The sequence below is a fragment of the Pagrus pagrus genome (genome assembly GCF_965226575.1).
Source record: "Pagrus pagrus genome assembly, chromosome: 17".
NCBI classification, from domain to species: Eukaryota; Metazoa; Chordata; class Actinopteri; order Spariformes; family Sparidae; genus Pagrus; species Pagrus pagrus.
In genome coordinates this window covers 16,469,071-16,481,598 of record NC_140201.1, presented here as the reverse complement: position 1 = coordinate 16,481,598, position 12,528 = coordinate 16,469,071, and the positions used below count along the sequence as shown (strand labels likewise).

Below are 12,528 nucleotides of genomic sequence, written 5' to 3'. Positions count from 1 at the left end.
ACGGATTAACAAAAGAAGGGGATTAAAGGGGTTGGCAAGACTGTAGAAACCAGCAAAAGCAAGCTAGATTTGGAAAGTATCAACTTCAGACTTTTTTCAGTATCCAACAGAAAAAAGTCCACCACTTCCAAAACAAATGAACCCGAACACAAGCAAAATAGCCTGTTGGGCTCGGGGGCTGTGTGCTTTGTGCTACTCGGTTAGCGGCTGAACGACAGTCTGTCCCTGCCGCTGCTGCTCACTCGTTCTTCGGGTCAGGGGCTGTGTCCTTTGTGCTGCTGAGTTAGCAAGCAACTATAACAAACATGACTTTTGTTCGTACTCACTGCTTTCAAGCTATTGTGTTTATATTGGGAAATTATGGCTCTGCTTTCTCTGCTATTCATGAGCCACTAGCTCGCAAATAGTTAATACATCCAGTGCCTTGTGGAAGACTCCAGTCATATGCGATGAGTGCCCGGGCGGAGTGCAAAGGGCAGTGTGGGCGCAGACAGGCAGGTATGTAGGCAGGCCGACAAATCTTTTCAGGCTAAATGAGACGATTGGACGGGCTTATTAGAGGCCTGCAACAGTCACAATCACTGGATTTTTTTCTTTTATTTGTCAGAGCACTTGATTTATTGATTGCTGTCGGGATGTTAAGAGATTTTCTACGGGAAAAAAAACATACTTCTTGAATAACTTTCCGACCCTACCTTTAAAGTAAGATCTCTGACCCGTTGAAAGACAGTCTGCGTTTATTTGATCCAGAACGGCACAAAGCTGAACACTTGGACACTTTCTGATTTTCTGTTACGCTGTTTTTAAAAGTTTTGTGTCTTGTCTGATTGCTCGGTCGCATATACAGTAGAGCAGGGAATAGGAGTGTGTCTGTGCTATGTGTGTGTGTGTGTGTGTGTGTGTGTGTGTGTGTATTCTGTGCAGCACAGACAGATTAGTTGAAAATATGATGTGTCACCATAACGGGAACCTGTTTAATGTTTAAAGGATGTGGTCGTTGATTAATCTGTTGGATCTGCCAAGAGAGTCAGAGAGAAAGCCTTGAAAATGTAGCTGTAAAGGGGGAGAAAGAGGCGACTGCAGAGAAAAGGAGGGCAAAAGCTTTTAAAGGGGGAGATTGTAGAAGAAGGGAGGAAGAGCAAGGAAGGAGAGGGGGAGAGGAGAGGGGTGGATGAGAGAGAGATAGAGAAACGAGGTGAGAAGGGAAATAGATTAAAGGAGCAGAAGATATATGGATGTGAAAAGAGAAAAGAGGGCAGAGAGGAAATGAGAATGCAGAGAAAAGTGGGATTCGGGTGAGTAAATGCATGTGAGGAAACGATGGAGGCTTGTTCTTTTTACCTTAATTGGAGAGACTGGCATTTGGTATATTTTTAGATAGAGGATAAAGCCAAAAAACATGAAATAAGTCAAACTGCAGAGCTTTCACCGCTTTCACCGCCAACCTGTTTCACCTCAACGCGAGCTCGACCTCGAACAGAAATATGTTCGCGTCAAGCAGTGCTGAAAAGAAACTCAGAGCAGGCTGTTAAAACTGACTGATGAGTGCACATAACTTGGACTGATGCCTCACTCACAGTCTCGCTTATTTTATTTTTATCACTTTTTGTCTTTGGGATCGCTCCATGTTTGTGTACATTACCTCCAATCTGCCGACACCAACCTACAAAGCATACTACAAGTTCTGAGACTGATAACCTTCTTCCAGGCAGCCACACTTACCATTTATTTCACCATTATGATATGAGCTTATCCATCACAGGGAAACGTGTTAAATCACGTTATTGTCGCATGATAATGCAGTTTCTTGTAGAAATTGAACACAAAGCTCTTCATTGGATGTGCATCCTGACATCCAAGTGGGAAAATTGACTGTAAAAAGCATCAAATTTAATTTGGTGCTTTGAATTATATTCACTCGCTTTTCAGTCAGAAATTCAAACCTTGGAAAAACAGCAGATAAGTGAAAATGAATGCCATTTAAAGGATGTGCGTGAGATAAATGCCGGATGCTAGAATATGTTTGAATGCTCCATCAACAGTCCCTGCGTAAAACTGTGCACTACAGCTAGCGACTAGTAGGAAATGTCTGCAGTAATGTTCAGTATGTGATCGTAAGGGTTGCTAATATTACATTATATGACATGAGATGATGTAAACATTTGAGACGCTGTAGATTTTACTCTACTTTTTGTACCACAGCAGATATTCCTGTCTGGTTATTTTAACACTTAAAGGATAAGTTCACTCAAAAATGAAAATTCAGTCATTATCTATTCACCCTCACACGATGGAAAGTCGGGTGAAGTTTTGTGGTCCACAAGCTCCACAGCAAAACACCAATGTGGCATTCCCCTAAACAACTGAGGTGGATAGGGACTTGTTTCAAAAATAATTAATACTTGAATTGATATACGAGCAAATTAGCTGGATCGCTGTTACATAAATCTTTATTTGAGACCCAAATATTCTCCAATCATTGATCATTTGTTAATGGTGAGCAAGAGGAATTCATAATACATCCTGCATTAATACATACAATAAATATTCATGAATTATTCATTCCTTAATCAGCACTTAAGTGCATGATTTGAACCCTATTAAAGAATATAAAGTATAAAACAGTTTTCCTGGATATATTCAGTACATATGCACACTGCACACTATCATGCCTCCACATAAATATCCCTTCATTGTGTGTATTCACAGAAGGCCAAACAGATATAGAGTACACCTGAGCCTTCCATGGATGTCTATAACTGTCTTTGACAGCACACTGAGGTCATGACACGTTGTGCATTACATATCACTTAATGAGGAGTGTGATTATGGATGTGTTGTTGTAAAGCTGTTAATCCTCAGTAGCAGTAAGCAGTAAAGAAATTCCTTTAAATAGCTTCTTCTACATCACATGGCTTGTGGATCACTGCAATATTTGGCTCTTTAGACAAGACTTATATGACAGCATTGTGGGTGATGTCCACAATCTGTCCATTAATCAAACTAATCCACCTGAGCTTTCATTGTAATCCAGCTCATTCGTCCCGGCCCGCAAGTGGGACGCCAAATCACGTTCGTGTGGCTGCTCCCTTCAGACTGAGTGATGGGCTCCAAAGTGGTGAAAAAAGATGGGGGACGAAGGCAGATGGAGCTGCTGCATCCTCCATCACAGATGTGATGTCAGCACAAATCTGTGTTGTCACCGTGCCTGTGACCGCTCACTGCAAGAGGAAAGACAGAAGAGACGCCTGGCTCCGTCTGCTGCTGTCAGAGTGATGTGAGGATGACAAAAAGAGAGGGAGGAGAAAGGGTAAACTGAGGTGGAGAGGATGAACAAGAAGGAGAGAAGAAACGAAGGACTGAGACAAAACACAGAAATAACAATGCCAATAAAATCAGGACACTTATTAATTGTTTTAGCCCAAGGCCACCACTAAAAGCACAATTTTGAAAAGAAATCTGTTCTTACTGGAAGGACAAATGTATTTCTAGGTTTACAAGGAATTTCTCATTCCAGTCGACAATCAAACAGAATAGGGTTATGAAGGCAAATGAGAGATAAGAACAATAATAATAATGAACAATCTGAATGTCAGTCACAAATTCATTATGTGCGTCTGGAAATTACAGAACTCCAGGAAAAGAAGACACTTAACAAACTAAACCAAGGTCTGTTCAAGGGCACAACGTCAAGAGACTAAAACAGTCGTAAAAGTCACTACAGTGATGCAAAAGCAGATTCAAATCATCCTTTTAAAGGCATATTGTGCAGGATTTCAAAGGTGAACAACAGTTGATTGTTCAGTCTCATTCCCAGTTTGTCAATACAAAACTCTGTAGGGATCAGTATATGATGACCTGGGGAAAAAAACTCAACCATTTACTATTTTTCTCCAGAATCAGCACATCCAGACACCACCACACACTTGGAATGGGTCATAAGTGATGATCAAGGGGGATTACTTTTGCCTGAGCCTATTGTTTTTTAGGATAATCCTGCGTAATATACCTTTGATTGATTGACCTTTCACTTGATCTTCAGTAGACTCGATAGTAAACAGCATTCCTGGAGAGAATCAAGTGCTGTGTGCTGCGCTATGCACTCACTCAACCTGTTTGAGTGCTTTTCTGTGTCTCTTCTCGAGAGGAGGTCTTGTCTCTTTAATGAGCTACACATGCTTCAAGCATTACTGCTCATAACACATTGGACCTAATGGTCCGCAAAATGCTCTGGGGATGTTTAGAGACGTATGAAGAGCAGGAAGAAAGACATACTTGTTGGAAGATTTGAAAGATATGAAATGCGCTGTTGCCTAATTTATTATTGATGGGCTGAGAGTGTGTTATTATGTTGAGGGTACTTTCGATCACAACACTCGTCAAGAATGCTTTAAGAAGTAGTTTGACATTTTGGGATATGCGCTTATTAACCCTAAGATTGACGCCACACCCGTATGTATACGCTAAATATGAAGCTACCATCAGCAGCTAAGTAGCTCCCAAGAGATAGTCCAACACATAACCGCCCTTAAAAGCCCAATGTATTGTTTTTACACTTTGGTTTTTGTACAGATTAAATAAATTAGACATATTGTGTAAATTTGTGAGTTTCCTTCTGTTCCCAGTCTCCATCTGTTAGCTTTAGCTCCATGTTTAGCGTACAGACATCAGAGTGGTATCAATCCTCTCATCTAATGCTCTGCAAACATGTGAAAAAGTGCATTTCCAAAGATGTTGAACTATTCCTTTAAGTGTTAACAAATGGCCAATGTTGGTTGTCAGTATTGTTCCTTCTCTCCACAACAGTGCACATGCATGAAATTCCCAGATTCACATCAAATCAGACGTGTCAATTGTCTCTGCTGTGGTTTGACTTGTAGAAACACAATATCCCACTTTTCAGACAAATTCACGTGCTCGTGCAGGCCCACAGGTGATTAGCTTTGACTGATGTGAATCCTCTCTCTGGCTGATGATAATGTTTTTTATAGATCTTCTCTTCCTGGAGGCCATTTTGGGATCCATACTTTCCCTCCTCGGTATTCTGTTATTCTTCTGTCTTTGATTGTTTTGTTTTTTGTTTTTTTGTGTGTTTTTCTTTTAGTTCTTCTCCTGCCTCTTTTCAAAACAGAGGTATGGTACAGAGTGCCTCAGAGTCTCTTGTTATTGTGAAATGATAAGTGTAGGATTGGGATGAAAATGGCTGAAAAAAAAAAAAACAAAGATTGGCAATTCACCCTGGGGGTGAGGTTTATGATGCCAGGCACTAAAAGTGAAAATAAAAAGGTTTCTAGAGCTGAAACAGTCTGTTTTATACCATTGTACATCATATCTTTAGGTTTAAGATGTCATCCTGGGCTCAAGATACTTTAAGCAGCATTTTTAAATGATCTTTTTGTCATTATTGTTGATAAATAAAAGTATCTTCTTTTATTTGCATGCAAGATAATAATCTACTGTACTGTTTTTCTGAGCTCTTACCAAAGCATCACACCACCTTCGGCCACTTTTTACTTTTCTTTTAATCATTTAAAAAATAAATAAAATTTGTGACCATCAACTGTTAAGACTGAAAAATTCCAGATAATGACCAAATACAAATAGAATGACACACTTTGACTCTCACAAACACACTCAGAAAGAAATCTATTTTAAGGCTAAATAATATTACAGGTCAACACTATCTCACTCCCAACTCGTCAAATTCGGCAGCTTGGCCAGTGGCCTTAAGCTTCAAACTATGACGCTCTACCTAATCCTCTGGTGTCAGTTTTGCACGTGAAGGGCTCCGCCGTCAAGTTCACAACAAAATGTATTATACAATGTTTAAACATTCAAAATTATGTGTGCAGAAAAAAAGTTCATCTAGTACAATATATTATGACTTTTGAAATGTTATGACATTGTCAAACCGTCGCTGTTTGCTTAGGTTTAGGCAAAATGAACTACTTGGTTAGGGTCAGGAAAAGATCATACTTTGGGGTAAATGACTAGCAAGTGACATAACTTTAATCACATAACATACATGACATCTGTCACCTCATTGACGTACGCTCACTTACTTATTTTACAGTCTGTGACCTTATTTGGTCACAGACTGTACACAAACTCCAGTCTTCAGAGGGAGAGTCCTGCGAGTGATCCACCCAGCTACCCCAACCCCTGTTTGATTTGGACCTTCTACTGCACTAGAGGAGCGCTTCAAGCAGTGATGCTAGAGAGAGTTACTTACAGCATCAAACTTTGAAGAGCAGGGCCACTGACTGCTGTATTTGATGCATTGGGAGTGAGGACAGGCTGCACTGGTACAAGCAATGTAATTTAAAAACAATTCCACACTGTAAAACATGTTATTTGGAAATCATCTTGTGACACCCTTGGTGAACCCCACCGATGACAACCGCAATTATAGATGAATGATTTCAGCTCTACTCTGTTGTGTGTAAATGAGACAGAGAGTAGGTCATGGTCCTGGAACAAAGAATTAAAAGTCTCTCTCTGAGTCTAGATTTTGGGACGGAGGACATCTGTTGCAAATATTAATGAAACTAGTCATCCATCCTTTCGACTGTCAATGACAGTATTGCTGTAGTTTTGTATTTCAAGAACACATGAATGAGAAATGAGAAATTTGAGGGAAAGATCGAGGGACCCCTGGTCAGAGATGAGCACTCCTCGTTTTAAATTCTTTTCAGATGGAGTTCCAGCTTTATTTGTCATCCTAATGCTAAGTAGCCTACCGCCAGTGCGTGCGAGAGCCAAAACAAACACCATCAATCCTGTTAACCTTTCACAGCGACTTATAAGACTTGCTCATGCATGTCTATCTGCTGGAAAGCCGGGCCCCTGGGCCACTGTGGGGTGTGCAGAACAACTAGTAGGTCGTCTAACTGTTCAAACTGCAGAGTGATGGCGCTTCCAACAGGGACTCTGCGAGCCAAAGCAAAGAGACCTGAAGTGAATTTCAATCTCACATGCACTCACTTACTGAACTGACGGGTCTGCTGCTGGAGGGGAGGAGGATCAGTGCAAGATGATTGATGAACGTCAACTGTGTCTGTCTGTCTGTCTCTGTGGTGTTTTGTCTTCCTCTTTTCGCTCACACCATGAAACGTTACTCTTTCATGCTGTTGCCTCACTGTCTGCTGGATGCAAACACAAACACACACACACACACACACAGAGGAAACGTGTGGAATGTCACAAACTGCAGCCCTTCTGCTGCAGTGTTTTGCATTTCAGATTAATGATTGCTGGTGCTGTTCTCCTGAGAGGCTGTAATCTTGTTTTCAAAGAGCCATATGTTTTTTCAGTCACTTTTACGGTGGACAACTTGTTTTCTGATCGTTCTGATCTTTTCTCCCTCCACAGATTTACCTGTGAGAGGAAGATATGAAGGTAGCAGGCTCCCTTTGGATCCTTTGGTTTCTCCTGGTGGTAAGCTCTCATTCTTTGCTGTAGAGTAAACTTACCCCATGTCTCTTTTGGCCCATCATGTATGCTGTGCACGTTTGTTTTAACATAGGATTACATTATCATGAAATGCACTTATAATATGCTTTGGTCCAGTGGCTTTTCTTTTCTCAGCAAAAAAGTCTCATGATTAATTTTCACCCTGCCTTTATAATTAATAATTATAGTTTATAATTAACTCAGCTTGTTCATTAAAACATGAATGGCCTGAAAGAGAGTATACGTGATCCATGACTGCATGTGTCTCTGGGTGTGTTATCTGACCCTGACTCCTTTATGCAGATGATGTGCAATCTAGGATCTGTCTTTCATTTAACATGTGTTTAACCTTGGCATGACACTAATTTAAATGTTATACCTGTAACACCATATTGTGTATTTGGAGCGGGTCTAACTTTGCATTGTGTTACATTGTGGACAAGGACCACACTTCCTGTGACTGTCATCCAGGGCTTTTTGTTAAGGCAACCACATGACCTCCCTGCAAAAGCATTCGCAGTGCATCTTGTGCATAATGTTGATTGTGGCTGCAGGTAAAAGAAAACAAAAATAAAGCTTTTTGCATACAAAAAGATGTCATAAAGCAATAATTAAACAAAACACAATTATTGTTTCTTCAAGATATTTCAGAAACAGACGATGGCCATGGGTAATCACAGACGCCTGCAATTATATATCCATAAAAGCCCTCTGCTTTAGTGTTATACCCTGAATAAAGTTACCAAATGCTCCACATTAGCCGACATGTCTGTTCCTATAAAACACTCTAATAATAATAATAGGTTGCATTAACAAGGAACCCCAGATAGAAGGAGACAGAACAAACAGCACAAGAACAAAAGATAATTGTGGCAAAGCTTCTCAGGAACACACCATGAGCTAAGACCACAGGCCTTGGTGAACAGTTGGGTTTTCAGGAGTCACAAAAGATCTGGCGTTGTGGATCTGAGGGAGAAATGGGAATACCACAGTGACACAAGGCAGCCCTGCGACACACATGCCTGAACAAATCTGTCTTGCAAAAAATGCAAAATCCAAAATGCAGAAACATTTAAACATTTCACAAGATTAACATATTGCCTTCCCAATTCAACAACCAGAATAAATGTGGTTTGCAATGTACATTTCTACACACTACGGACGTGTAGAAACTTTACATGTCTTTATGTTGCAACTTTACGTTTCTTTGTGTCCAGTTTTTTAAATTTATATTGTGACAACCCTCTGCTTATGGTCGATTTAGGTTAGGCACAAAAAACACACACATGGCAGGATGAGTCTAGTTAAAAACATCCAGTTTTGTTGCAACAAACAAATTCATAAATGCTGAAATGCAGTCTTGAGCTGTGGTTACTGGCTTGGCCTAGTTTAACTTCATCAGCATCACCTCCACCTCCGGATATGAAAGTATCTGTTGTTGAAACTGGGCTGGCCTTAAAGAACGATACGAAGACGTAGAAGCTGATAAAAGTGCAACACAAACGATAAAATAAAAACCAGAACTTCCTGTTGAACGCAAAATCCCCTTTCTAAAAAAACAAGTGCAGAAATTCGATTCTGACATACACTTCCATAAACATATATTCAAAACCTGTGTAGCAAATATTGGAAATTTAAAACCACAAGTGTTCATCTGTGCCCTTCAAAATGATAGTTTCCACCTAATCCACAATAAATCTCATTTCTTATGTCCAGTTCATAATTTAGCCCAACAACATTAATTCTCACCATAATATGCCACAGTCCCACATATATTGAAGCATTTCCTGAGTTTATAGTCAGGAAGGGTGGAGTCATTTTTTGCTCCAGTGTTTGAGTAATTACACAACAAGTAGCTTAATGTCGATGCTGCAACCATCAGTCAAAGATGTTAACACAAGACAAATCATGTCGGGGTGACACATTTGTGCACAAACATGTCCTTTTCATGGCCTTGCAGCTCTCCTTAAAAACTACTCCACCCATTGGTTTAATGAGGCCTCTATGATAAATGGGATTTTCTGCAAGTTGGCTGTAAATTTTAGAAAGCACGGGGACAATATTCGTCTTGTTACCGACTGGGACATGTTCACTTTGAGATGTCTTTCATGATACCAAAAACACATTTTGGTTCACAATTCTTCAGTGTCAGTGCGAAATGGAAGTTTACTGTTACAGTTTCCTTTTCTGTTCAGCATCAAGCTGGACGTTGTGGTCCTGGAGAATATCTCTGCCAGATGTTTAATGCCTGATGTATCTGTGCTGCTCTGCTTTATGTTTTCTTTGTCAAGAAGTTGAATGGATTTTAACAGTTGAAGAGAGGCCTTGACACAAGAGAAGACTTTTTTTCTCCCCCTTGTTCAGCTCATCTGTTGATATTGGTGGTGGCCTGGTGGTCGTATGTATGACGTCATTTACTTCAATGTTTGGAGTGACATCATATGTACGGCTGCTAAACTGCTACATGGGACATCAGCATTTTCACACATTCTCACTGTTTGTTCTTAAATGTTTTGCCTTTTACAGGCTTTTATCAGATTGGTATTATTTTGCCTAATGAAAATGTATTTTTCCCTCGATAAAGAGACAGAGGTAGGAGGTTTGCATCTCATTTGTGATAAGTCATGTGTGCACAATCTCCCTGGCAAAGTGTTAAAAATCCTCAAATAATTGAGAAAACGCAAGTGCATGAGCCTGGCACTGTGAGAAGCTTAATTTTTGGCTCAAAAATATGTGCGATAAGTCAAAGCAAAATGGGCTTTTCATCCCTCAGTGAGCAGCATTATCAAAATCAGCATTTCACACAGACGGGCTTCTTCATTTTTAAAGCCACCTCCAAATACAAACAGGAGAGCGGGGATATGATTCATTTGGAGAAAATCAGCTGCTTAACTTCTTTTGTGAGCTCCTAAACACACTTCAATGAGTTACATGAATAGCGAGTGGCTAGAGTGAAATCCTTATCAGATCAGCCCTGAAGATGCTTTAAAAAACTTCCCATGCTTTTTCTTTTCTTTAAATTTTTATCTGATGTAAGGATGGGTGTCTTTTTTCAGCGTGATAACACTGTGAAATATTACAAATTTAGCTTACATCATTGTCTAAGATTATATTCAAGCTCTATCTCATTTCTAAGGGAAGGGAATGTAGATAAGACACTATCAACTCCCTATCTACACTCCATCTTGTGCTCCAAGTCAGTTTGAAATATTACCCCTTCCACCTTTGGTGTTGTCTCCACAGCCCAGGGCGGCAGGAGACGCTGAGTCAATTTCAGACCCGTCGCTCAGGCCCGGACAGAACATGACAGAGGGAAAGGCGGTGAGCAGGGTTCAGTACAAATGTCTTGACTGGTCCAACAAAGGCCACCAAGAAAACAGAACTGGTGAGACAACATTTTAAGGCTTCTTAAGGCCAAATGGATTATCTGTGAGAGAATGATGCTGTAAGGCAGTGAATTGGGATCAGAACATTGTTGTTGTTCTTGCTCAAGGTAATTGCAGTGTTGACAGCAGCTGTATGAGTGCAGCTGACCAGAAAGTGCTTTGCTGGAAGGGTTATTATAGCTTTGAAGGCTGTGGAGGAATTATGTGATGTTATGTTACACAATACAGTGTCCAGCTAGAGACGCAGAAAATGTGTGTTGGTAATGACCCAGTAATAGTCGTTAGACTTTATTCCTCTCTCCTTCCCCCAGGTACGTTCTGTGGACGTATTTGGGATGGCTGGTTGTGCTGGGATGAGACACCAGCTGGGACATCGGTAACACAAAACTGTCCGGATCAGCCTGACCTGGACCCATCGGGTAAGAAAGATGTGTGCTCACTGAATTGAAAGCGGTGGAAAATTGAGAATGTTTCCTGCAAAAGTTTTTAATTCCAGGTCAGCAGGCAGCACATACAACAATCCAGTCCTCTCTGTGGGTGATGGGGTCAAAGGTCATGGGGCTGATTGTATGAAATGAGCTTCAGGAAGCTTAGAGCATTTCATGTTTTATGCGTTTCTATCTGATTGAACCAGACATTTCAGGCGAAAATTGGTTAATTATTGAGCTGAACTCAACTGAGCTGAGTTTTGAGCTTTTATCAACTGCTTATGCAGGAACTGCAGATATTGCAGTAATGTCATGAGAATCATATTTTAAAATGACTTTAAAATGTAATGAAACTCCTCACTTTGAATAAGAAGCTATTTCATACATCACTGGCTCATTCATCAGCTGACTAGTATTGTCCAGTTAAATCCATGCAGGTATACAGCACATTCATTATTTCTGTTGCTTCACAACTCCAAGTCCTGCTCATATTTTTGGAGTTGTTGATCTAACTAAGATTTAATGTCCACGTGTTTATAAAGGAGGGAATTCTTAGGAGTCTTTCTGCTCCCTGGAACGGCTGCGCCTCTGACATATTTTCTTTGGATTTTACGTTCTGTTCTGTCGTTGGCCTTCAGTCCTCTAATGGCTGTAATAGTCTGTCGGCCAGTTGGTAAGTTGGTCAGTCCACCACTTCAGTCCTGACTGAAATATCTCAACAACTACTGTATTGGAGGATTTTTATCAACTTTGGTACAGCTATATTAATAATGGTGATGAATCCTAATAGCTTCACGGGCCCCCATCAGATACAAATTACTGAGATATCCAGTGAAATATCTCAATATCTACAGGATGGACATTTATGGTTTCCAGAGAATGTAGCCTTTGACTGTGCAACCAGGGTTCACATTTTTTGGCGAAATTCCTCTATCAGGATAAATTCTAATTACTTTGACAACATTGTCAAATTTTGACTTAAGTTTATGACCTAATATGTCCAAAAATGATGACATCTCCATCAGCCTCAACTGTGTGTTTAGTGCTTAAAAACTTAAACCCTGATCCCCTCCTCAGTAGCTAAAGTTAGGAAAAAAGGATATTGTAGGCCTACTTGAAAACATTACATATACAGCACATTAGACCTTTTTGTGCCAACTCTTAAATAAAGTGATTTACTTTGTTCCTGAGGGTTAGATAAGAAGATCCATGCAATTGTCATGTGTGTGCGGTAAATACTGTAGCCTATTAAGCTAATGGCA

General features: G+C 40.2%; 1 protein-coding gene across 2 annotated transcripts in view; it reads left to right on the top strand.

Annotated features, from left to right (window-relative positions):
- Window positions 1-12,528, top strand: part of calcr (calcitonin receptor) — a 63,021-nt gene that overhangs the window by 25,204 nt on the left and 25,289 nt on the right. For both annotated transcript variants that reach the window (XM_084380266.1, XM_084380265.1), the window contains exons 2-4: window positions 7,372-7,437; window positions 10,696-10,837; window positions 11,150-11,257. In XM_084380266.1, the coding sequence (XP_084236392.1) occupies window positions 7,393-7,437; window positions 10,696-10,837; window positions 11,150-11,257 (295 nt within the window). In that variant the 5' untranslated portion in view covers window positions 7,372-7,392. The remainder of the gene's footprint in view (window positions 1-7,371; window positions 7,438-10,695; window positions 10,838-11,149; window positions 11,258-12,528) is intronic.